At 47.2% G+C, this 26,184-nt stretch overlaps 2 protein-coding genes, 1 long non-coding RNA gene and 1 pseudogene across 4 annotated transcripts; 3 read left to right on the top strand and 1 right to left on the bottom strand.

The window, feature by feature from the left end:
* The first annotated feature begins 826 nt into the window (after positions 1–826).
* LOC136450740 (probable anion transporter 3, chloroplastic) lies at positions 827–3,650 on the top strand (annotated as a pseudogene).
* Positions 3,651–4,925: 1,275 nt separating this feature from the next.
* On the top strand, positions 4,926–8,149 carry LOC136450741 (calmodulin-binding receptor-like cytoplasmic kinase 2). Its single transcript, XM_066451335.1, has 6 exons — positions 4,926–5,199; positions 5,995–6,227; positions 6,342–6,507; positions 6,921–7,010; positions 7,309–7,619; positions 7,711–8,149. Exons 1-6 carry the CDS (start codon positions 4,926–4,928, stop codon positions 8,017–8,019), a joined length of 1,383 nt encoding a protein of 460 aa, XP_066307432.1. The 3' UTR covers positions 8,020–8,149.
* Positions 5,020–6,093, bottom strand: LOC136450743 (uncharacterized). Of its 2 annotated transcripts, XR_010758411.1 has the most exons (4): positions 5,632–6,093; positions 5,411–5,540; positions 5,210–5,292; positions 5,020–5,136 (listed from the first exon to the last, which is right to left on the bottom strand). It is a non-coding gene; the product is annotated as an uncharacterized lncRNA (long non-coding RNA). The 2 variants fall into 2 exon arrangements; XR_010758410.1 differs by having other exon boundaries at positions 5,411–6,093.
* Positions 8,150–10,574: 2,425 nt separating the features above from the next.
* Positions 10,575–16,935, top strand: LOC136450739 (alpha-glucan phosphorylase, H isozyme-like). Its single transcript, XM_066451334.1, has 15 exons — positions 10,575–11,021; positions 11,136–11,315; positions 11,856–12,032; positions 12,117–12,202; positions 12,704–12,893; positions 13,086–13,178; positions 13,546–13,730; positions 13,850–13,967; positions 14,047–14,178; positions 14,432–14,650; positions 14,728–14,931; positions 15,074–15,232; positions 15,405–15,668; positions 15,782–15,972; positions 16,235–16,935. Exons 1-15 carry the CDS (start codon positions 10,830–10,832, stop codon positions 16,356–16,358), a joined length of 2,514 nt encoding a protein of 837 aa, XP_066307431.1. The 5' UTR covers positions 10,575–10,829; the 3' UTR covers positions 16,359–16,935.
* Positions 16,936–26,184: the final 9,249 nt, after the last annotated feature.

The raw sequence follows: 26,184 nt of genomic DNA, 5'->3' as shown, positions 1-26,184 counted from the left end.
TAAGGAACTCTTATCTATGTTTGCAATCTATATCTATATCTAATATTAAAGAGATAAAATTTCTCTCCACCTATTTTTTGGTCCGGCTATCCCTTAACTAACTTTGTGAACGTGGAAAACCACATATAGCCCTTCTCTTTATATAACTAGGAATCCAAATCCAATTAGATCTCTCCGATTTTAGGTGAATAGGAATCTTAATTCAAATAGGAAAGACATAATAATATGGACAGCTATGAATCTTAATCCAATTAGATCTCTCCAACTCCGAGTAACCGAAATAGGAATCTTAATCCAAATACAAAAAATATAAGAATAGAAATCTAATAAAGAGGAAAGACGATCTTTGTTTCATTTCTTTTCTGTTCTTTGTTCTCTTTGTTCTGATTTTGTTTTCATTATTTTTTGTGGTTTTCTCCACCTGATTTTTTGGGTTCTAATAAATATAATAACAGTAAAAACAAACAGTAAATAAGAGACCACAACTATTTTAATATTTGACTCCTTAAGAAACAAAGATTTTTACCACTAAGTTAATTTAATTTTTGACTGAACTCATGACCCGTACTATAACTCATTCTCGTCCAATAATGATATGATATCTTAATCCAATACATTTTGGACCCCGTTGCAATGCACGGGTTAGTAGAAATAAAAAGTAAACCAACGGAAATGAGAAGAAAAGATTAAAGTTTCATGGGCCCTAATCCAGTAATCCTAGAGGCCTTTTATTTCAGCCGGGGTATAGAAGTCACCAAGGCCCGCGCACCTGACACGTCACTCCCACCAACCCACTTCAGCAGGATGCCAGGATCACTTCCACTCCGCGGCTCCCCCTTTGCCCCGTGACTCCGCGACGAAGAGAAACCATGACGCCTCCCGGCCAACTGCTCCCCTTGGCCCGGCTGCCTCCGCTGCCTCACGTCCTCTCCAGCCACCGCAGCCGGTGCCCGCCTCCCGCCCACGCGCACGCCGGAGTGTTGCCTCTGCCTCCATGGTGGCCCCACCGCCTCCATGGCCGCTTCGTGCCTTCTCCCCAGCTGTTCCGGGCTCCAGCCTGGCCCCCTCGTACTCCAACACCTCCAGGGGTTTCGGCGGCCGCAAGAGGCGAGGCTCAGGCAGCTGCGGTGGCGGAGTTCGTGACGTCGGAGAGGGTGAAGGTGGCGGCAATGCTGGGGCTAGCCCTGGCGCTCTGCAACGCCGACCGCGTCGTCATGTCCGTCACCATCGTCCCTCTCTCGCAGGCGTACGGGTGGACCCCGTCATTCGCCGGCGTCGTGTAGGTTCCCAGTTTTCTGTTATTCTGCACAATTTTGTTTGCTTCGTCTGCGCTAGGGGCTACTGACTAGCCATTCTAATTGAAGTTTCTGGTTTTCAGAGTGCTTAGTTGCAGTAATCAACGTTTTAATGATGTGGTGTTCGAATAATTGATTAATTTTAAGTGAAAGCGTTCTTACATGGCTCGAGTCTCGAAATGACATGTCTGCAATGCCATATTTAGTTCATTTGCTCTACAAACATAGCAAAATACTATAGTCGACAAGGTTTGAATTTTCACTAGAAAGCTGTCTAGCACTCATATTTCCTGCTTATTTCTTACTCAGGCTGCTGTAGTGAAGTAAATTACGAAAGATTACACATAAGAAAGCAAGGGCATGAGTTTGCCCATCTTGTTTGATGAATATCCTGATGCCATTGTGTTGTTGGCACTGCAAACAGTGATCCTTTCTTTGGGGATATCTGATGTCGCCAATAATTGGGGGAGCGCTTGTTGACTACTATGGTGGAAAGCGAGTCATGGCTTACGGTGTAGCCTTATGGTCCTTGGCTACATTCCTGTCTCCTTGGGCAGCTGGTCGATCTATCTCTGGTTGTTTCTCTTTACCAGAATCCTGCTGGGTCTTGCAGAAGGAGTGGCACTCCCAAGCATGAACAACATGGTGTTGAGGTATCTACCTTTGTAACATTATTCCTTTTGATTACTTCATCTCCAACTTTTTCCCCACAAAAACGTATTGTTGTTTGGCTGTGGGGATTTCTGCTGAGATTTATGTAAGTGTTTGTATTGGCCCTTTTATTACAGGTGGTTTCCTCGCACAGAGAGATCTAGTGCTGTGGGTATTGCAATGGCTGGCTTTCAGCTTGGCAATGCCATTGGGTTACTTCTTTCCCCAATTATCATGTCACGAACTGGAATCTTTGGACCTTTTGTGATATTTGGATTATTCGGATTTCTCTGGGTGTTGGTGTGGATACCGGCTATATCTGGCACACCAGGTGAACATGCACAGATATCAGCATATGAACCAAAGGCCAGAAATTGGTGAAACCTCAAATTGGAAGTGAAAAAACAAAAAAGGTTCCCCCTTTCAGTAAACTGCTTTCCAAATGGTCAACATGGGCTTTGATTTGTGCAAACGCCATGCATAGCTGGGTAACTTAACAACTAATTTTTCATCAATTCTTTGTAAGATTGTGCCACAGAAAGACACATTTTAGGGAATAATCTTTTTTGTCTCATGATTTTTTTCAGGGTTATTTTGTTATCCTTTCATGGATGCCAGTCTATTTCAAAACAGTAAGCCTTCACTCTGCTTCAATGTTCTTTGAATATATAAATTACTTTTCCCAGTATTCAACTTGATATTGCTTTTGTGGTGATCAGATATATCATGTCAATCTGAGAGAAGCTGCTTGGTTCAGTGCACTCCCTTGGGTGATGATGGCAGTTTTAGGCTACGTGGCTGGTGTTGTATCGGACATGCTTATTAGAAATGGTACAAACATTACTTTAACACAGAAGATAATGCAGGTATGTTGCTTCAAAAAAAAAAAAATAGTAGCATAACAGTCAGGAAAGTTTTCATTTCTTTTATTCATAAAATGATCTTTTGCACCTCTCCACACTCTTACCAAAAGTCACATGCTTCCTGATATGCTGCGATCTATTAATCATAAGATACAAAAACCAAACATGTTAAGTGTACACTTCCTGTTGCAGTTTATTTTCATCAATATTGGCTTCTTTTTGGTTTTGCCATTTCAACTTTCAAGTGTACACTTCCTGTTGCATTAACTTTTTTCCTGACTATTGACTTTTCATTCTGCAGTCAATTGGCTTTCTGGGGCCAGGTATTGCTTTGCTCTGTCTGAATGCAGCAAAGAGTCCAATCATTGCTTCAGCCTGGCTTACAATTGCTGTTGGTTTGAAATCCTTTGGCCAATCAGGTTTCTTAGTAAATCTACAGGTACTTTAGTTCAGTGATGGAACAGACACTCATTCTTCGCAATTTGGATCCTCTTTTTCCCATCTGATATATATCATTTTTAAAACATATCAGGAGATCGCCCCACAATATGCTGGAGTCCTACACGGTACTAAATAGTAAATATGTTCCTTGTGTTAACTGTAGATTTCCATTTTGTTGCATTAACTAACTTTAGTCTACAATTGTGCTGTGACAGGAATGTCAAATACAGCTGGGACATTTGCTGCCATTCTAGGAACTATTGGAGCAGGATTTTTTGTTGATCGGATGGGTTCTTTCCATGGATTTTTGATATTGACGTCGCTTTTATACTTCAGCAGTGCTCTTTTCTGGGATATCTTTGCTACTGGAGAGCGTGTTGATTTTGATGGCACTGGCTAGCAACTCAGAGGAACTCTGCGGTTTTCTATCCTTAAAACACAGAATGCTGATTCAGGACAGTGTTTTACCGCCAACCATCAGAAAGTTATTTTTTTTTGAAAAAATCAGAAAGTTATTTGCACCTGAAGATGAAGAACTTTAGTTACGACTGTACAGTATTGGGTTTCAACCTTTTAAAGCACGCTTGGAAGTCGAATATCAGCGATGGATAAACACATGGAACCGTCTTTATAGGTCGTTTTAGATTTTCTTGGAGGGATATCCCTAATGATGTTACATAGAATAAATAACAGGACAGGATGTCAACCATTAATGGCGCCGAAAGTAGTAGAGAACTGAAACTGATTTGCAGCCTAGTCAGAAAATGGGAATCCCAACCATTAAGGGAGAATGGGTTTGAAAAACATGGGGAATTTGGGTGTAAATGCTACGGAAAGTTGTGGCCTTTTAAAATTCTTATAACATGTGACTTTTTTACTGTCAATTTCCCTTCTTTTAAGTATATAATGAATGCAGCAAACAGGGAAATCTTTGATGGGGAGCATAGAAGGGTCTTTACATTGATGAAAAAAGTGGAAAACTTCAGATGCAATGCTATTCAGTATTGAGAATACCATACATCGATGTCTGTAGAGATTCGGGATTTAGAAGGAAATATTCTTGGAGGGCTACTAGTAAGGATGTAAGGGGATACCCAATGGTGTTCTATGATCAGCTAACTTAGTTCTTTTCTCCACCTAAATGCTAAATTAATCAGGTGGCATGCCACTGTAGTTTATTTTATCAAGTTCCGGAACCATTCAAGTTCATTTTATCAAGTTCCGGAAGGACCAATAACCCGAGAGACTTGCATCCCTACCCTTGACCTCAACACTCAACAGTCTGACATAAGGAAGAGAACGCGTCTCTTCGGAGACATCCGATAAAGAAGAGAACGCTTCAGAGGACAGGCCAAAGGACGATGCCATGGTCCATTTCGTCTCTGGCAGTGGAATTGTAAACATACCTACAGGGACATCCTCCGCCAATTAAATTATTGTAAACAGTAGTTGTCATACGTACATTTACTCCTAAGTCATAACTCCTAACCCCACTGGCTTGGCCTGAAAACCCATTTCAACCACCTTTTTATGATAATAAAGATGTATGCACCCAGTCAAATTTGAATCAGTCCATCCTCCATCGCCTCCGAGTCTACAAAAGCTAAGAATCAGAAGAACGTGTACCTGATTATGCGCGAGCAGCTGTTCGTCCCATCTTCGCATCCCATCAGCCATGCAGGCAGCTCGCAACCGGACATCCACAACCGGCCGTGGAGGTTTCTCTGGCTTCAACAGTGAGTTTCAGTCAGATCCTGGGTTCTCTTGGGCTTCTACCTATACACCTCGTTCCCGTATAGTCAACACGAAGGCCAGGAGCTCAATATCATTCCGGGAAAGAGTTGCTGCACTTTTCGGGTCATGGGCAAACTGCTTCACTCCTCGATCTGAAATCAAGGAAGCCCATGAGAATCCTCCAATCGAGCGCCAGGATGTGTCTGCTAGTCCCAGTAAGCTCACCTTCCTTTCTTCATTCATCTGTCATGTAGAAGCTGAGATGCTGCCTGTGTAACTATCTTAGTTACTATTACTACTAGCTAGTCCTGAAACGAATTGCATTAGAAACGAGACACAAATATTTACCTCGTCAAATGAGGCCAATCAGGTCTTTTAAGATTCTATAGCAGAAACGATTTTAATCATGGTAATGCAAACGCTTACGGGTCGAGCAACTTGTAAACAGTCTAAATGACTGGCGTAACAACCTTCTTGCCTGTAATTCTGCTACTCCTTCCGGCTAGCTGGAGTTTTTGTGAATGAAAATTTGGTGGGGAAGCTCTCCCCGCCCCCCCTGGTAATGCAAAATTGTGGCACAAATCAGCAATAACCGATAAGGAGTCCATACTAATCGACCTTCAACTTATGGGTTACAAATATCATACAGCATGATGTTTGGTCAAAGTAAATTTGAGCTTACTCAGACTCCCGATACTCCCGATCTACAATTTGAGTTTTCATTGCCACTTCCTGTTTCCAGTTTTCACCTAATAAGCTAATCAGAATTCAAACTCGTCCAAGTTAGCATTGCTCTTCAACTGACATTTCTAATGACATGCTTTTGGTCAATCATGAAGCTTTGCGTTCAAGTTGCAAAACTCAACACCACCCATAATCTGGTCCAAAACAAGACATACATAGCTGCTAAATGATGAATATACTTCGTGAGGATGTGTTCTTAATCAAACTGCTCAACTATTAAATCAAAGTTGAGTCCAATTAAGATGGTTTCCGATTGTTTCCTGCAGTCTCCAGAATTTCATCGACAAGTAGCACAAGCAATAATATACAGAATATATCCAGGCAGAGAGGTGATAGCAGCCAAACAAAGTCCTGGCAAGAACAGTTCTCGTTTCAGGAAATTTGCCAGGCTACTTCAAACTTTAGTGAACAAAACAAAATTGGGTTAGGTAATTTTGGCACTGTGTATAAAGCGAAGCTCAGGGATGGATCCATCATAGCTGTAAAGAGGGCTACTAAGGTTTGTAGGTGAATATTCCTTCAACAGAAGAAATGCTGTACATATTTACTACACCGAGTTACTTGCAGCAATCAAATCAAGAAAAAGTTTTCATGCAACATCTGGATTTGGCAGATGCATGGTGGGCATCTATCTGCAGAGTTCAGAAGTGAAATCCAGATGCTGTCCAAGGTCGAGCATTTGAACTTGGTAAAGTTTCTTGGGTACGTGGAATACGAGGATGAACGCCTAATTCTGGTTGAGTACATCAGTAATGGAACACTCCGTCAACACTTGGATGGTAAGTCAAACATGTGCAACGGACAAGCTTAAACACATACTACTTCATTTCTTGTGGTAGTGTAGCAATATTGTCAAGATGGTAAAAGTTATAGAATCCACGAATTTTGTAAGTCACCACTCACCAAGATAGTATAACTGGATGAAGTTAAATGCATTGAAGTATTGTTTATAAATATGACAAGTCACCTGTGATATCCTAAATGTCAATCTACTGAAAGAGATGTAAAAACATGTGCATGCTATTCAGCTTAAGCCTATGGTTTTCTTTTTTGCGTGTTTGAACCATGTTTCATTTATGTTCCCAGTTCCAATCTTGATTTTTGGAATCAAATTATGTTGTAGAATGTAATGCTATAAATCTTCATTTTCCATTGGATTAAAGGGAACTTAATGAACTTTTCCACTATGCAGGGTCAAAAGGGGAACCATTGGAATTTGCACAGCGTCTCAACATCGCTGTTGACATAGTTCATGCCATTGCCTACTTACATGGTTATACAGGTACCCACACTCCATTTCTATATGAAAATTTGAGTCAGCCCCCAAACATAGATGCATAAGATAGTCATATTTGGCATAATCCCACAAGTGCATATTTGATCATGGTCCTGAATGTTAATACACCACACAGCAGATCCCTAGATGATACAGTCAGCATGAAAATTCACCATCTCAGAACATCCATGATCAGAATTTTGTATGATAGCCACCCAAAATATCTATGTATTGACATCTACCGCGGATACCAAACCTTCAGCATCCTTATGTCTGACAAATATTTTCCTACAATGGGAAGCAGATCACCCGATCATCCACCGTGACATCAAGTCGTCCAACATTCTCCTAACAGAGCAACTACGAGCAAAGGTTGCCGATTTTGGCTTCGCACGCCTAGCCCCTGAAAACCCTGAAGCGACCCACGTGTCAACGCTGGTAAAGGGGACGGCCGGATACGTGGACCCTGAGTACCTCCGCACAAGCCAGCTCACCGACCGCAGCGACGTCTACTCCTTCGGCGTCCTTCTCGTCGAGCTCATCACCGGCCGACGCCCTATCGAGCGTGGCCGCGGGCGCGGGCGCGGGCGCCACCAACGCCTCACCACCGAATGGGTAAAGCAAGCACACCCAAACAAAACCAGCGCTTCTGATACTGAAATGTACCGCACGTGAGGTGTTTGACGAAATTACCGTGCTCGTGCAGGCGCTGCGCAAGTGCAGAGAGGGCTTCGCAGTGGTGGTGATGGACCCCCGGATGCGGCGGACCAGCGCTGTCGTGGCAGCGGTGGAGAAGGTCATGGCGCTGGCGGCCGAGTGCACGGCTCCGGATCGCGCCGCACGGCCAGCAATGCGGCGCTGCGCCGAGTTGCTCTGGTCCGTGAGACGCGACTTGCAGCAGGAGCAGCAGCGCGCGGCGGCCGCGAGCGCAGGAGCGAGGCGGCACGATGGCTCGACGTACGCAGCGCCGTCGGTTACGAGTCTGAGGCAGGAAAGGTTCGAGGACTTGAGATGATCTGCTGCACGATGTTGGGGAACACGACGTAGATTTGAAATTAGTGGAGCTGTGGATGTGGAGTGCTACGCTCCCTCCATCAAAAAGAAATGTCTTCTTTTACGTAGTCCCTCCGTTTCGAAATAAACGATCTTATAGTATTTAAATCTTGTTCTAATTATTTGGTCCTGTCGTTTTTTAATGTATATTTTTTCAATACACATTTCTCTTATTTCGCTTTTCATAATACATCGCTCTTTAAGAGACATTGTGCTTTTTTAGCTTTAATGTTGATTTCTGTGATAAATTCTAAAATGTTTGTTTAATACGAAAGGAGAGAATCGATATTAATCCAGTTTTATAGATATATAAAAAACATATATTAATATTTATAATGTGTAACAAGTATCATTAGATAAAACCATAGATTATATTTTTATATAAACTTATTTGATGTACAAATATTGATAATGTTTTTATAAATTTAATGTAGGGTACGATTGAGCACCACCTAAATTGGATGTTATGACAAATTGTCTAAACCAGTATAAGTCCTATTCTAAGTGCTAGCCATACAAAGCCTAACGTGACACTAAATTTATTAGTCGACTTGTGGGTATTCCTGTTGCAAAATGTCGACACCGGTTCACGTTAGTATCCAAACCGGTCCAGGCCAAATTTTTCCTGGAGGCTTCTGTGGCCACTGGCCAAGTCGTTTCTTCGTGTTCGAAAGAGTTTTAAGTCAATCTATATATAAACTTGTTCGGTCCCATAAAAAACTTATACAATTATGTGTAGAATGTGTTTCTACTAGTATAAAACCAGTCATCTATATAAAACAAGAGGATCAAAGCCAATTGCGGTGTCCAACACACGATCAAAGAAAAACCAATCTAGCTCATTTTACACTCTCTTCTAATCTGTTATTACTTCTCGTTCTTCGGTATTACTGATGGCTATTGGTTCAACAACGACAAAGCTCTAGAGCGGTAAGACCGACTAGAGCAGCCTATAGCCGCATGCACATCCTGATGGGATCCATGCCAAATAACGTGTCTTGTGTATTTGTCGTGCTTTTGATGAAACTTCTCCATCAACGTGTCTTGCATATTGCATTTACAATGGAGACATAAGCTGATGTGCGAACGTGCTTCTAGACGACGGCGATTTAGAAGTTGACTAAGCTGATTTTTGACTTGCCTCTAATCCGTTTGTATCCGAGGATTCTGACTCTTGCGATGAGTGAGTGACCGATCTAAGCAGGACCGTTTGGGAGGCCCTAGACGAAGGAGCTAGAGAGTAGAGCCACAAAGGATCAAGGCACTTTGTCGTGCCATACGTCACCATCTGTGTGAGAGCTCCGTGAACGGCTAGCAAAGAACCCTGCGCCGAAACTAGGAGTAGACGACTAAGACGTGACACCATGCATGATGCACTAATTGCAAGTCCCCAGTTCCCTGGCTCGATTCAGGATCGGGGACGGAATACGACACGAGTGGCCTCATGGTCTGGACCGCAAAGCAAAGGGTCGCCGTCTTGCGGACGCATCAGCATCACCTTCAGAACCAAAAAAGTGCCTAGGATATTTTAAGGGGCATTCGGATCTAGCAACGCCACATGAACAATTTTAGCGCATCCGCGATATTGACTGCAAACTTGCAACGGATCAATCACATCATCCTGAGAGTAGGCCTAGGCTGAGAGCAAATTGGTTTGGAGACCAGCAGTGTCGTGTTGTAGATTGGCACGAGGTGGACGATGCATTGGTATTGGTACAAATAGAGCGGCATGGGGTGACTACTGATGAGGCCGAACGAATCAACGAAGCCAATTCCAGCATGGATTTCAGAATTTCAGATCTCGCATCATGCCACCCACCAGGTATGGTGATAAAACCGGGGACAATCTCATCTGGGCGTGCACGGTGCCCAAGGGCAGAGGATATCATTCTCAAATAGGAAAGCCGATGGACAGGGCCAAAGCGCCGCGTCTGCCCGATCTGGAAAATTTTGCCTTGCCGGAACCATGATCAGAGTGCAGACCCGATTCACCCGCTTCGCTCGCGCCTTGCGGACTCGTCCCCACGTGTGCTCCTCTGTCGCTGCAGGGTTGCCCCCCTCCCACTTGTTCTTCCTGAATACTCATAGGCTGCGGCAAATTTATTTCAGAAATAAAAAAAATAAGGCCGTCATCGATCTTTTATTGCGCTTGGAGCCTTGGACGATGAGTCGATAACATTGTTTTGTTGTTGAAGTAAAAGAATAAAAGAAGAAGAACCATGACACAATTTCGTTCAGCTTCTGCAATGAAAAATCCAAGCTGGCAATTCATAGAATTCTATCGCGGGCTCTGTTCGGCTGGTATTAAATTGGCTTCTGCTAATTTGTACGGCTGGTTTGTTGTGAGAAAAAAATATCGTTTCACAGTTGATTGATATGGATTAAAGTCGGCTGAATAGCATGGGCTAACAGGCCAAAAATACACTTGTCGAGCAAAAGAGGAGGAGAAACGATCAGAGGCACTCCTTCATCTTCTCCTGCCTTTGTCCCTTTCCTCCACGAACTAAAATATCTCCGCTTCTGAGTTTTCCCAAAAATATTCATGGTCTCGCCCAATTTATCGGATCCATCGCCCTCCTCACGTGAGACCCCTCCCGCCACCTAGAAAAAGGTTCCCCGGGGTTCCAGAGCTCCTCGCTCGCTCCCATTCCATCCATCCATCCCTCCCTCCCACTTGGTGCTTGCCCGAGCCCCGGAGAAGCCTTATCGCCTCCTCCTCGGACGCCAGCTGATCGCAGCAATTCCCCACCGCTTGCCTGCCTGGTGCCCGCCATGCCGGAGATCAAGTGCGGCGCGGCCGAGAAGGTGAAGCCGGCGGCGAGCCCGTCGGCCGAGAAGCCCGCGGACATCGCCGGCAACATCTCCTACCACGCGCAGTACAACCCCCACTTCTCGCCGACCGCGTTCGGGCCGGAGCAGGCCTTCTACGCCACCGCCGAGAGCGTCCGCGACCACCTCATCCAGGTGAGAGCGCGCGCGCAAAAGCCGGTCCTTAGCCTTTCTCGCTGCTGTCCGCACCGCACTGAGGCGGAGGTGTGATCCGTGTGCTTTTTTTCCCTCGCGCGCGCGCGTGTACAGAGATGGAACGAGACGTACTTGCATTTCCACAAGACGGATCCGAAGCAGACGTACTACCTGTCCATGGAGTACCTGCAGGGCCGCGCGCTCACCAACGCCGTCGGCAACCTCGGCATCACCGGGGCCTATGCTGAGGCCGTGAAGAAGTTCGGCTACGAGCTCGAGGCCCTCGCGGGACAGGTGAGCTCTCTTAAGAGTACCTCCACCCATAAATTGGAGTGTGATTTGTTAAGGCTATCTTATAGTAGTACTTGACACTGATTATTTAAATGAGATGGCGCTTTGTTTGACTGCGTTGTCTAATGGCATTAACGGTTTTTATCTCACTTGTTTAAGAAACATCCGAGATGTCTGGACTCTGGATAGCTTAGATTTGATTCCCTAGTTTACTGAATCAGGAAAAGGGAATAATACGAAATATCTGTTCTGTACCTTTCCAATAGTCCATGAGAAATGTGATACCCATACCATAAGTGAAGAAAACCTGAAAAATGAGTTTTAAGCTGAATGAATTGTTTATCTGAAACTGAAAAGCTTCAGGATCAACAAGACAGGACATGCTTTCTCTTTATCTGCTTGATTGGCAGAATTGACTTATATATGAACCTAAATGTTGCCAAGGAACTTAAGTGCGGATTCATAGCATCTGAGTTTTACTTTCTAGTTGGAATTTTATGAATTTCCTATGATGCAAATTAATATTAAACTGATTTTTCTCAGGAAAAAGATGCAGCTCTAGGAAATGGTGGCTTGGGTAGGCTTGCATCTTGCTTTTTGGATTCAATGGCAACATTGAATTTGCCTGCTTGGGGCTATGGCCTGCGTTACCGATATGGACTGTTCAAACAACACATTGCCAAGGAGGGTCAGGAAGAAATTGCAGAAGATTGGCTTGATGTATGAACCACAAATGCACATATGATTCTTTTGATTTTTTTTTCCTAGACCTCTATAACCAATACTCCTTTTTTTCTTCTTCAGAAATTCAGCCCCTGGGAGATTCCCAGGCATGATGTGGTGTTCCCTGTCAGATTTTTCGGCCATGTTGAGATTTTGCCTGATGGCTCGTGAGTATAATATGGAGCCCACATTTTCTGTTTGACGAAATTTATTTTTACTGCATTTAGTTAAATTTGAAGTTTTTAAGGCTTCTCATACTTTCTAGTCTAGATAAAAAAGGGAATCACATTCCTTCGTTAACTTGGTTTAACCATTCTAAACTCCTAGTTCTAAGAAATATTCATTTATATCTTTTTTGCCCTCAAGCATCCAGAACTAAAAAAACTGCAAGTATGAGGTAATGTGGATGCCTTATTTTTTGTGTAATCCAAAAGCTTCGCAAATATGAATTTTAAATGTCTGAACCACAAACTAAGTTTGGCTTGGTGGATTTGCTTATACTTCAATAATAATATAAATCCATACATTTAACTTACCTAGATCTTCTTAGATCCTTCTCCCTGACTTTTCTTTTCTTTTTTCTTTTGTTATTTATTTCATGTTATGGGTGGTTATTTGAGGGCCTTGATGTAACTCATCATATGATTGCTTTCTTTATCGTGTGATAGTCGGAAATGGCTCGGAGGAGAAGTCCTGAAGGCTTTAGCATATGATGTGCCAATCCCTGGATACAAGACAAAAAATGCAATCAGCCTTCGTCTTTGGGAAGCAAAAGCTACCGCTGAAGATTTCAACTTATTTCAATTCAATGATGGTCAATATGAGTCAGCTGCCCAACTTCATGCTAGGGCCCAACAGGTGATATTTCATTCTAAAGTGAAACTATCAGCTATTCATAAGATTCATTTCCAAAGACTGAATAAAGAGCGATGCCTTTAATTATTGGTATATTTTTATTGACTGATGATATGCTGAAACCTGTAACTTATTCCTTCATGGTACTAGTTCTATCTAGAAAAGAGACTTATGTCTTTGAGTATCACATTGCAGATATGTGCCGTTCTTTATCCCGGTGATGCTACAGAAGAAGGAAAGCTTCTAAGGCTGAAGCAACAGTTTTTCCTTTGCAGTGCATCACTTCAGGTAGTTAAGCAATTCATTTCACTTGAGCAAGGTTCCAATAAAAGGAACCAGGCATGTATGCCCACCTTGTGCTTTTCTATATGTTTGGCAATGATCTATGAGATAATTGGAAACACAATGTTGTAATTTTATTGTATTGTTTGAACCATCAATATATCAGGCTCAATCATGTTACCTCTACTATATGCACCACCACATGAACTGTTTTCAAATTGTACTAGGATAATGAGATTTAGATCATTTATCATGTTTTCTTTTAGTTGCAGTGTGCCTTTATGGTTCTAGTTTGTTAAAGATTTATCAATATCTTAAAAAATATCTCTGTGACGATTATCGATGAGCATAACTGAAAATGGGTTATTTCCAGGATATGATTGCCAGATTTAAAGAAAGGAAATCTGGCAGAGTTTCAGGGAAGTGGAGTGAGTTCCCTACTAAAGTTGCTGTTCAACTGAATGACACCCACCCTACTCTTGCCATCCCTGAGCTAATGAGGTTACTTATGGATGAGGAGGGACTTGGTTGGGATGAAGCTTGGGACATAACATATAGGTGGGCTTCAATTTATATAATTGACCTATAAATCTTTTTCGACCAATATTTTAAGCTCCATCAAACTTCTAGAGATGTTCTTACTTGAACTAATTACAAAATTATCTTCTGTGATCCAGGACAATTTCCTACACCAATCATACAGTTCTTCCTGAAGCTCTTGAAAAATGGTCACAAATTGTGATGAGGAAATTACTTCCACGACACATGGAAATTATTGAGGAAATTGACAAGCGGGTAATTTTCATGCGACATTTACTTTTTCTATGCACTGCAGTCATTGCACAAGCTCACAAGTTGTGCCACTGGTTTGCAGTTCAGAGAATTGGTAATCTCCAAACATAAGGAAATGGAGGGAAAGATCGATTCAATGAAAGTTTTAGATAGCTTGAATCCCCAGAAGCCAGTTGTGCGCATGGCAAATTTGTGTGTGGTGTCTTCTCATACGGTAAATACAGCCAGATTGATTCCATGATCATGTTTTATAGCTGTTTATGTCACTATGACCAATATGAAGTACTAAGATAAGCTGTCTGCTATATTGGATTTGCTGCCCTCCTCTTCATGTTAAAAACTTATAATTCATTTAAGATGTGAAAATTCATAAATTGTTACGTCAATGTGCTCCAAGTAGTTCCGGATTCTCCATTTTCTACTGCTCTATTTATTGTCCTGAAACGTATTCATTTTTTTTCTGACAGGTGAATGGAGTGGCTGAGTTGCATAGCAACATTTTGAAGCAAGAACTATTTGCAGATTATGTCTCTATATGGCCTACCAAATTCCAGAACAAAACTAATGGAATCACGCCTCGAAGATGGCTCCGGTTTTGTAACCCTGAGTTGAGTGAAATAGTCACAAAATGGCTAAAGTCAGATCAGTGGACAAGTAATCTTGATCTGCTTACTGGACTTCGCAAAGTATGTGCGAATGCTTCTAACCTTGCATCTGCTTGTCATTGCTCTATCATCACAGTATAACTGAAAACCTTCAACAGTTTGCAGATGATGAAAAGCTTCATGCTGAGTGGGCAGCAGCCAAGTTATCTTGCAAGAAGCGCCTAGCCAAACATGTGTTGGATGTGACAGGTGTTACGATTGATCCAACTAGCCTTTTCGATATACAGATTAAGCGCATACATGAGTACAAGAGACAGCTCCTAAACATATTGGGAGCTGTTTACAGATACAAAAAATTAAAGGTAGGTTTCTTTGAGTTGCCTGCATTCTTTCTTGAAGTGGTGCTTGTACCATTTTGGTTTTACCATATTGAGCTAAATTCTTTAGATGCATATGTTTCGATATACCCTGTTCTAGTTTTGAATAGGCCTATGAATCTTGTAGGAAATGAGTGCAGAAGAGAGGCAGAAGGTTACACCACGCACTGTCATGCTAGGAGGGAAAGCGTTTGCAACATACACTAATGCCAAAAGAATAGTGAAATTGGTAAATGATGTTGGTGCTGTTGTGAACAATGATCCTGAAGTTAACAAATATCTGAAGGTATGAACTTTTCAGTGTATTATCAGATATTGTGGCAGATTGTTCTTAGAACCCTTCAGAAACATCAATTTGTATTTGTGATCCATCAAAAAGAGTAACCCTTTTTCTATACTACTACATACATGATGGTCCATATCATTTATTTAAAGTGCTCTTCTCCTTTTCCTGCCAGGTTGTCTTTATCCCGAATTACAATGTATCAGTTGCTGAAGTGCTTATTCCTGGTAGCGAATTGTCACAGCATATTAGTACTGCTGGTATGGAAGCAAGTGGAACAAGCAACATGAAATTCTCTCTGAATGGTTGCGTTATCATTGGCACCCTTGATGGAGCTAATGTTGAAATAAGAGAGGAGGTAGGAGAAGATAATTTCTTCCTTTTCGGTGCCAAAGCTGATCAGATTGCTGGGCTGAGGAAGGACAGAGAAAATGGCCTGGTAAGATAGCTACAACTAAACTTCACTGTTAAACTTTTTATAATAAGTAGATGGACTATTATTGGCTTATAAGTAGATGGGCTATTATTGACTTATTTCTTACAATATGACAGTTCAAACCAGACCCACGTTTTGAAGAAGCCAAGCAGCTTATAAGGAGTGGCGCTTTTGGCAGCTATGACTATGAACCTCTCTTGGATTCCCTTGAAGGGAATTCTGGATTTGGGCGTGGTGATTATTTCCTTGTTGGCTATGACTTCCCAAGCTACATTGATGCACAGGACCGGGTGGACGCAGCCTACAAGTAAGAACACTAACAATATTACTTTCTCATTAAGCTCACCTGCAAGCTCATGAACAACCATGGTCCTGCAGTCACCATTACTTGTGCCTTCATATTAGTTACTGTGTTATATTCATACTAGTCACCGTTACATGCAGCAGTCTTGCTGTTTCTATTTCTTTTTTTCCACATATAGTGATCATATCGCCGACACAAGCGAGATATTCTCCTTTTCCCTCTGCCTAGTTTGATATCTAAAACTGAATGCTTGGTTACATGACAGGGATAAGAAGTGGATCAAGATGTCCATCTTGAACACAGCTGGGAGTGGCAAATTCAGCAGCGATCGCACCATCGCCCAGTATGCCAAGGAGATATGGGACATCAAAGCTAGCCCTGTTGCGTGAACCAGGGGGACGTGATTCAACATCAAGCGTAGTTTCTTCGGATGCTACAATAATAAGGATGAATAATGACCCACGGTGCTTGACGCCCACATCCGTTGTAGGCATGGAACGGGGCACGAAGCTTGTTCTACCGCGCTGTCTATTTTGAAGTGCATGCTATATGCTACTTTTTTTTTGTTCTTTTTCCCCCCTTATATCTTATGAAACAAGATCCTGTTGATCTGTATTGGATTATTTCATCCTGAAATAAAATAATCCAATTATGATATTTGTTGCCATAATGTGCTAGAAAAATGGATGTTCCTTCCTCCAAAGTCAGCAGTGCCCAAACTCCACATGATTGTTTTTGATTTATTCTTGAGTGCTGATGTTTTGGACCGTCGGCGGGTGTGCCAACATCTCACATTCTTACCCAGGTGTTTCCATGGGAATACCTTGTTCGCTCCTTTAAGGCTTTGTTTGGATGCATATGTATCTATCCAAGTGGATTGGAGTGAAACTTAGTTTAATTTCTATCCAACCCACTTCAATGTATGTGGATTGGGATAAATACATGTGCATCCATGTAAGACCTAAATTGTTTTGTTTGCAGTAAGGTCTTAAATCTGGATATCTGACGCACAGACAGAAAATTGACAGATATGGAAGGAAGTCTCCTTAAATTGTTTTGTTTGCAGGAAGTCTGAATATCTGACGCGCAGACGAAAATTTAACAGATATGGAAAGTATTAAACAATGAGAATAAACAGTGGCCTGTGAATAGTGGAAGTGACCGAAGTGAATAGTTGTGTACATCCAGTGATTGTAAATAGATGCACAATGCCTGAGGTCCTCACTATTCATGACATGATCGAAAAGTTTAGCTAGCATAGGAGTTTTGCTGCCTCACGAATGCAGAGAATTTTTTTCCTATAGGACTGAGCTTTCGCCTTCCGGCAACTAGAAAATTTAGGGACGGCGCCTTAGCGGGGCATATGGGGACGCAACATATGAACACAAGATGACAGGATATGATTGGACCCTAGCGCAAGTTGATTCTACCTATTCATTTCAACATATAACGACATACAAGTCATCTTGCTAGCTAAACTTTTTAATCATGTCAAATGATTCAGTCTGTGTTCTTGCATATGCATGTCCCAAATACTCGTTTCGAGTTTCCAAAAACATACTTCCCTACCTCAACACTTAACCTTTCCGCCTGGGGAAAACCGACTCTCCGTCGTGCGAAAATATAGACGCACTTATCGATAGCCCAAATCCATTCCAGCGGCGTTCACCCATTTCTTGTGCAGCGAAAGATCCGATAGCGCCTCCAAGTCTGACGCGCGTGCTTGCTTATAGCAGGCTGCTAACGTCAGTTTTGAAAAAGCAAAACATTTATTTTAAATTGCTATAACCTCCGAACGGTGTATCTATTTTTAATTCTATCTACACCGGTGTGTTTTACATGACGAGTCAAACAAAACTAGACCGCACCTGCATATTTCGAATTTTTTTTATTCTAGTAACAAATTATGTCAACTAACTTATAATGTAACATATAAGTTTTATAGAATAACTTATCATAATAACTTATGTACACAAGTTATATGCAATAACTTATGTATACAAGTTGTGTTTGATAACTTTTGTACATAAGTTGTGTTTCTAAGTTTTGGTATAAGTTATAAGTTAATTCAATCCTTTATGTGTTAATAACTTTTGTATTTGCATGTTTTGGTATAAGTTATAAGTTAATTCGTTACTTTGTGTTTAATAACTTTTTAAATAAGTTGTGTTCAGAACTCTTGAGTTTTCAAGTTTTCGCATAAGTTATATGTTATAAGTTACTCCTCCGTCCCAAAATATCTGTCGTTTTCGCTTTCTAAGAAACAACTTTGACAAAATATATATTAAAAATATTAATATTTATGGTAAATAATTGATATCATTAGAAAGATCTTTGAATCTAGTTTTTAATAAATTTATTTGGAGATATAAATGTTGCACGCATTTTCTATAAATTGAGTAAAACTTGTGGCACGGAAAACCAAAAGCGACAGATAATTTAGGACAGAGGGAGTATATGTTATAAGTTATATGTATAGGTTGGTACACATAAGTTTCTAATAGATTTGTTTTCGAAACATATGCAAGTGGGGACTAGTATTGTTCGTCTCATCGTGTAGAACACACCGGTGTAGACGAAATTAAAAATAGATACACTGTTCAAAAGTTATATCATTTTGTTGCTTTTTTTTAGTATATACTCGGGAAAGAGAGCAGCGGAGGAGAGTGGCACCGCGCATGCATATGTTTCTCCGTGGAGCCTATAGCGCTATGCAAAAATAGAAAGCGTGGGAATTTTTTTTGCCAAAAGGGGAAATTTTAGGATGACCGAAAATCGATTTGTTGGTGTTTCGGACCGGGGGGTCCTCAACCAACCAGTGAATTTGAACTGCGTGCTCCCAATTCCGGATGGTGATGCAAAGAGACACAAGGTTTATACTGGTTCAGGCAATCGATGCCCTACGTCCAGTCTAAGAGATCGATCTTGTATTCCTTGCACCGAAGTGCTCGTAGTAGGGGGTTACAAGCTAAGAGAGAGAGGGAGCTAGTCCCAAGTCTCGGCAAGGTGTCGTGAGGGCCGTCTGAGACGTTGCTCTCAGGCGGCTGGGATGTGTGCGTGTGTGCGTGTTACCAGGTGTCCCCTTTTTCCTTCCCAAAACGGCCCAAGTCCTCTCCTTTTATAGCCTGAAGGGAGAACAAGGACGGTACATGAGCTAACTATACGGTGTCGTGTGAACAGAGGCGGCGTGTCCGGGCCCTGTAGCCTATTCCTGTGGCGGCATGGTCGTCGGAGTGGTCCGTCCTTGGAGCACTGGGCGGCGTGGTCGTCCCATCCGATCCTGTGCGTCGCGGGAGCCCCGAGACTGCCTCGGAGTGGGTGCGGCAGTGCACGTGCAAGCCACTGTGGACAGACTGCGCGCGAGGCCGAGACTTGGTCGGTGCCGAGGCTGCACCGCAGTGGAGGGGTCTCGGCAGGCACGAACCCCAAGATAGCCGAGACCTTGGTGTACAGTGCCGAGGCCTCGAGTGGGCAGCTGATCGTGGGCACAACGTTAGGACACAGTGGCCGGTAATCCCCGTCGTACCCTGTCCCAGCCGGTATGGCACTGATCGTGGACACAGCGTTAGGACACAGTGGCCGGTAATCCCCGCCGTGCCCTGTCCCGGCCGGTATGGCGCTGATGTGACCTCGGGTCCCGTCGGCCATTCTATGGCGTTGAGCCATCGTCCGGCTGAGATTGCGGGAGTGGTTGAAGTATTAATGAGACATGACGCGTTGTCTGGAGGGTCGGTCGAGGCGGGGGCGACGGGCTACGTATGAGCCGGGCTCGAGCGACACGGAGAATGAGGCCTCGCGCGAGACAGAGATCGGATTCTTTGCTGAGGCATGCCGCGAGAGGCCTCGCACGATACGGAGAATGCACCCCCTGCCGAGGCCTTCCATGGCGAGCCTCGCGCGAGGCGGAATTCGTGTCAGGGTGCCAAGACCTCCTGCGCGAGGCTCGAGGCGAGGCGGAGGGCCTGGTGGGCTCGGTCGTTGCGGGTGAGGGGCCCACGGCTTACCTTCTAGCTTTATTTTTATGGGACTTTAGCGACCCTTTTGATGTTCGCTCGGGGTACCCCGTTCTAAGGTACCCGACAGTAGCCCCCGAGCCTCGGGGGGAGTGCGTGCACTCTCCCTGAGGGTTTGCCGAGGCTTGGTTTATACCCGCTCCGTAGGAATTGGGTTTTGTTTTTTGAGGTTCCGGTGGATGCGCGCGAGCGCACCCGCCGGGTGTAGCCCCCGAGCCCCTGGAGGAGTGGAGTTACTCCTCCAAGGGCTTTTTTTATTTTTCGCGTTTGAGCGAGTAGTTCTTATCGCATTTGCCGAGCCCACAGGCGCAAGTTCGGGTTGCGGGGGTCTCGGTAAGGTTGCAGGAAAAACCCTCTAGCCTCCGTACGGAGCAAGAGGTTCATCAGGGCCCCCCTGACTTTGGGTATGACCCTCACGCTTCCTTTCGCTCGGAAGGAGGGGTGAAATGGGCCAGGCTACCCTCGATGGGCACGAGCGTGGACACTTCCGGTGAGCTATTATCGGGTAGTCCGAGTGGAGGCCCGAGCCCCGTTCGCTAGGGGATAGCTAGCGGTTCAGAGACGCACTCCAAGAGTACCAGAGGATTTCTCTAGTGGGTGCCGAGGCCGTTCGCTGGGCCTCGGTGGCTCGGTGCCTCCCTACGGTGGGATCCCATTCGGATACTTCCCTGCCGGTCTCAGACATGACTTAGGACGCCCCGAGCGACTGTTCGCTTGGGCCTAGGCCATTCGTAGGCTCGCCCCGAAGTCGTCCCTGACTCTGTTGCCCTGGGGCGGCTGTCAAAACCTCTTGGAGGCCCAGCCTTCGAACCCCTGGACCGTAACGGGCTTGGTGCCCTTTATCGTGTTTTGTAATTAAACCTCTAGCATGGGCTAGGACCGTTTGTCTTGGTCTTGGGTGCAAGAAGAGCCCTCGAGCCTCCGCCTAGAGCAAGAGGGCGGTCGAGGGTCCCCTGACTTTTTCATCCGACCCTCACATATCCTTTTCGTTCGGACGGAGGGTTTGTTTGCCAAGCCCATTCTGGTCTCGACAAGGTTGTAGGAAGAGCCCCTAGCCTCTACGTGGAGCGAGAGGGCCATCGGGAGTTCTCCTGGCTTTTTATATGCCCCTCGTGCGTGAGGGTTTGTTTGCCGAGGCCCCTTTTGGGCGTGAGCCCGGGTTGTGGGGTCTCGGCGTATTTGCAGGAAGAGCCCCCTAGCCTCTGCACCGAGTGAGAGGGCCGTTAGGAGCTCCCCTGTCTTTTTGTACGACCCTCACGCTTCCTTTTCGCTCGGAAGGAGGGTTTGTTTTGCCAAGCCCCTTTGAGTGCGAGCTGGGGTCGCTGGGTCTCGGCCAGGTTGCAGGTAGAGCCCCCTAGCCTCTGCATTGAATGAGAAGGCCGTCGGGGGTTCCCCTGACTTTTTTGTGCGACCCTCACGCTTCCTTTTCGCTCGGAAGGAGGGGTGGAATGTGCCTCGCTACCCTCGGTGGGCACGAGCGGTGACACTTCCGGTGAGCTGTTATCGGGTAGTCTGAGTGGAGGCCCATACCCCGTTCGCTAGGGGATGACTAGCGGTCTAGAGACACACTCCAAGAGTACCAGAGGATTTCTTTAGTGGGTGCCGAGGCCATTCGCTGGGCCTTGGTGGCTCGGCGCCTCCCTACGGTGGGATCCCATTCAGAGACTTTCCCCCGGTCTCAGACACGACTTTGGGCATCCCAAGCGTTTTGATTGCTTGGGCCTCAGCCCCGTATAGGCTCACCCACGGTCGTCCCTGACTCTGTTATCCTGGGGCGTCTGTCGAAACCCTTTGGGGCCCAGCCTTTGAACCCCTAGATCGTAATAGGTTTAGAGCCTGGTTCCTTCATACGAAAGGAATAGGCCGTAGGGAATATCTTCCCTATTGGCTCGGCACGTGCGGCGCGCCTTTTGAGGCGGTTTCATGGGGAGTCAAAATGGCACCTGCTGCCGTAGTGGCCGAGCGTGACGTGGTGGATGGGACGTAACTGTCCTCGCATTTAATGCAGGAGACGTAGGCGCGTGGGCCAGCGAAATCGGCTCATGGTTAACCGCGCCGGATCGGGGGAAAACCTCCCCAATTTTGTCGCCCATTCGTTTTGCCTCCTCCCTGCAAAAATACCCGAGGAGTCTCGCCCCTCCTCATCTTACCTTGCTTGCATTAGCACCGCCTTCATCGAGCCGTCGCTAGAGCAGCAGGTGCCGGGAAGAAGAGGAGAGAAGAGCGAGCCTAGGGAGAAAGCGAGAAAAAAGCGAGAGCATGGGAGAGAGAGAGAAAAAAACTCACTGCCGCACCCGATTCCTCCATCGCACCCATGGCCGGCGACATCGTCGTTGTCGAGGCAGACCCCTAGGACCTGTTGGACATCACTGAGGAGATGCTTCAGTCGCTTGTCGATGGTGGACTCCTTCGCCCGGTGATAGACCCCAGCAGGCCAGAGTGGATTGCTCCATATGGCGAGGCGGAGCCAAGGCCTCGCGATGGCTACATCGTGAGCTTCGTCTCCTTCCACGAGCGCGGCCTCGGTGTCCCGGCGGACCGGTTCATGCAGGCGCTCCCGCACTACTACGGCGTGGAGTTCCACAACTTCAATCCCAACTCCATCGCTCAGGCGGCTATCTTTGTTGCCATCTACGAGGGGTATTTGGGGATTGCTCCCCACTGGGAGTTGTGGCTCCACCTATTCTGGGCGGGGCACACTACCAAGCCGATGGGTACGTCGGGTAAGAGGAAGGCGATGAGGGCCGACGGCTGCACTCTCTAGGTGCGCCAAGACCGCCAGCACCTCTACATCCCGGCCCAGCTTGCGTCCTCCAACCGACGGTGGTACACGAGCTGGTTCTACCTTCGTAATGATGACGGAGGACTTCCCCCTTACACTAGGCAGATTGTGGGGAGCTGCTAGAGAGATGGAAGTGGGGTGTCCCGAAGGATGACCAGCCCAAGCTGGAGCCGCTCCTAGAGGGGCTAGCGAGGCTGTGGGGCCATGGCCTCACCATGGCTGTGGTCGTGGCCGCCTTCCACCGCCAGAGGGTGCTGCCGCTGATGGCTCGGCGGTGGCAGCTATTTGAGATGAAGCCGGGTGAACCCATGGAGGGCATCCGGATGTCCTCCTCCGCCCTTTCCAACGAGGAAATCCTTCGTTGGGTGGGAGAGACGGTAGAGGTGAAGCTGAAGGGTGGCAACTTGACCCCCTTCACGATGCGACCGTCGTGGGGGTTCCTTTCGCTGGTAAGTCGTGTGCCGCTGTAGCCTCTGAACCTCCTCAGTCTCCCCTTACCCCTTGTTCCCTTATGCGCGTTTGTCATTCCTTCAGGGGATGAGGGACGTGCGCTCCTCTCTGTTGCCCGTTCCCGAGGACGCGAGGCGGCGGGTGATCAACCGGGCGCACGCCGACGCACAGAAGACACGGAAGGATGCCAAGGTGGTGAGGCGCACGAGGCAAATCCTCGCGCGTGAAGGGTTAGATCAGCGCTGCCATCAACAAAGGAAAGATGGCCTCCCGTTGGAGGAATCCTCGTCGACGTCGCTGTCGACGGAGGCCTCAGACAGGGATGATGGGGGCGAGGCGGGGCGAGGTCCCTTGGACCACCTTCCTAACGTAGTGGAGGTGGTGCCCGGGGCACTGGCCAGCAGCCCGGCACTCCTGGGAGAAGGAGGGGAAGCGGACCCGAGGCTGGCGGTTGCCCGCTCCAGGGCCGAGGCCGACACGCTCGAGGCCCGGGCGTTGGGCAAACGAGCCGTCAGCCCAGTGGGCTCGGCAGCCATGGTGGAGCGAGTGGCGGTGGAGATGACGCCACCACCCCCACAGAGGACCGAAGGGGCACCAGGGTCCATTGAGGACCGACCGGCGCCGATGGATACGGAGGCGATGCCTCTGCCGCTGCCTCCGCCGTTGCGAATGAGGTTCGCCGTGGCAAAATGGTTGCCGCCCTATTCAAGGTTAGTGTATTTTTGGTGGGGTCATAGTGCATTCCATTCGCCTTTTTGGTCTCGCGCTGACCCTATAGGTTATTTTTCCTTAGTCGGAAGCGGCCTGCGGACGAGCTCCCCTTGGCGCCCCTTAAGGCGCTAAAGGCGAGCCTCGACTCCTTCGCCCACTGGGTGGCGGAGGCACAAGCCGCTATCCAACGTGGCATGGCGTCGGCGAGGGTCGACCCAAGGGGGCCGGCCGCCCAAGGAGGGGTTGCTGAGGCGGCCCCTACACAGACGAGGGAGGGAGCGCTTCCGCCTTATGTGGACGAGGCTCACGAGTCGGATGGGGCTGGCGTGCCCTTGGTTGCTGATGCCGCCGGGGTCTCCGAGGCTGAGGCGACGGAGGCCACGACGCCCACGACTACCGAGACCGCAGTGGCCGCGGTCGGTGTCTCTGCATCTACCGAGGCCACGATGGTGGAGGCCGAAGCCCCCGAGACCGTCGAGGCCATTATTGCAGGGGCCGGAGCCCCCGAGATCACCAAGGCCATCGTGATGGCGGCGAGGCCGTCTGTCCAGGAGGTGGAGATGTAGGCGGCGGAGGCCTCGGTGGCGCCCTTGGTTTAGGGCCCGCCGTTGTTGCGGGAGAGCACCTAGGAGGCGGAGGTCTATCCGATCTCCTTCGATGATACTTCTTGGGCGTGGGAGGTGGTCGACGCCGAGGATGCCAGTGCTGTGGAATAGCCGGCGCTGGTCTTGGATGGGGGAAGCTCAGCCCTTGTGCGGGCGTGACCCGAGCCTCGCGGGTGGGATCACCCGCGAGTACTGTGGCGGAGCCAGGACGACCCTGAGGGGGAGCCTCTGTTCGCCCTTGAGGACGCAGCCGAAGGCGGGCGCTGGGGCACCTTCGAGCAATACCGCCAGCTGGTGAAGCGGTCGCTATGGACGGCCCTATCCGTGGTGGCCGACGAACTGCCCGGAGTTGCCTAGGTTCGTGTTTTCCTTTCTCATGCGACGTTGTCCTTTTCTGGTTTCGTTGCAACCAATGACCCTCATTCTGCTTCCCCAGGAGCTCGAGACCCGGTCGCTTGGGAAGTCGGTCTTTCTCCGGTGGGAGAGGGGCGTTTGGGACCAGCTTCAGCGGCAGAAGGACCTTCTTGCCAGCGCCAACGAGCTCCTATCGACGCGAAGCACGGAGGTAGAGGACTTCCGCCTTTGTTGTGCCGACGCGAAGGTCGAGGCGGCCACGGCCCAGATGCAACTCGCCCCTCTGGCGGCGTGAGTTAAGGAGTTGGAGGAGGAGCTCACCCACGCGGTCAGCGACCGAGATGCCTTCAGGGTCCGAGCCGTTGAAGCTACGGCCTCGGCCGCGGCTCACGCGGGGCAGCTGGGGGCGGAACAGAGGGCGCACCAGCTGACAAAAGGTGCCTTGGATGAGGCCCTTGCTACAGTTGAGGCCTCGTGGACCGAGGCTGTAATTTGGAGGGGGGCGGTCGAGGGTGAGTTTTAGTCCCCTCATTTTGTTTTCTTTTTCTTATGTTCGCTCCCTAACTCTCTTGCGTGACGTAGAGCTAGGGAGTGAGTCTTCCAAGGCGGCCGAGGCTTCTTGGGTCGAGGCCCAGCGCTTGAAGGAGGAGGCCAAGGCTTCCCTGGCTAAGGCCCTGCGTTGGAAGGAGAAGACCGAGGCTTGTTAGGTCGAGGCCCGATGCTGGGAGCAGAAGGCCAAGGGTGAGTTCCGTGGGCTTCTGTCCCTAACTTAGGTTGGTTTCCCTCGCTCGGCCTCATTCCATTTTCCTCGGTGTAGAGTTGGAGGCGGAGATCACTCGGGCCGCCGAGGCTTCTAGTGTGGTGCAGACGGTGCTCAAGGCCGAGATCGGGGAGCACGAGGCGCTAAAACGTGCTGCCCTTTCTGCCTACGAGGCCTTAGAGGTCGAGGGGGTTCAGTCAGGTAGCTCCCTGGGGAGCCGTCTGACCACGCTGAGCAACCAGGTGTGCGAGCAGCTTCGAGGAGCGTTGCGCACTAGTGTCAAGCGTGCGCTAGCCGTCATCTCTTCTCACTACGTCGACGTCAACCTCCCGGCCATCAGCAATGGGTATGTCCTGCCTGATGATGAGGAGGAGGCGGACGCGGTGGTCATGAAGCTGATGGAGGCGGCAGAAGGCCCTGGCATGGCACTGGCGACGCTCTTCGAAGAGGAGGTGGTCCCTCCCTTACCATCTGCCGGTGCTGAAGACCCTGAGACTTGATCTGTGCCCGGGAGGCTATGTAAAAGTAGAGTAGGGGTTA

This window comes from Miscanthus floridulus, chromosome 5, assembly GCF_019320115.1.
Source record: "Miscanthus floridulus cultivar M001 chromosome 5, ASM1932011v1, whole genome shotgun sequence".
NCBI classification, from domain to species: domain Eukaryota; kingdom Viridiplantae; phylum Streptophyta; class Magnoliopsida; order Poales; family Poaceae; genus Miscanthus; species Miscanthus floridulus.
Note: the sequence above shows the minus strand (reverse complement) of the source record. Positions and strands in the feature narration are given on the sequence as shown.

Excerpts from the sequence above, each read along its gene's own strand:
- LOC136450739 (XM_066451334.1), top strand. The coding sequence starts at position 10,830 with ATGCCGGAGATCAAGTGCGGCGCGGCCGAGAAGGTGAAGCCGGCGGCG. Across the intron at positions 11,022-11,135 it reads TCCGCGACCACCTCATCCAG|AGATGGAACGAGACGTACTT; the intron begins GTGAGAGCGCGC and ends GCGCGTGTACAG. Across the intron at positions 12,203-12,703 it reads GAGATTTTGCCTGATGGCTC|TCGGAAATGGCTCGGAGGAG; the intron begins GTGAGTATAATA and ends ATCGTGTGATAG.
- LOC136450741 (XM_066451335.1), top strand. The coding sequence starts at position 4,926 with ATGCAGGCAGCTCGCAACCGGACATCCACAACCGGCCGTGGAGGTTTC. Across the intron at positions 6,228-6,341 it reads CTGTAAAGAGGGCTACTAAG|ATGCATGGTGGGCATCTATC; the intron begins GTTTGTAGGTGA and ends TGGATTTGGCAG. Across the intron at positions 6,508-6,920 it reads ACTCCGTCAACACTTGGATG|GGTCAAAAGGGGAACCATTG; the intron begins GTAAGTCAAACA and ends TCCACTATGCAG.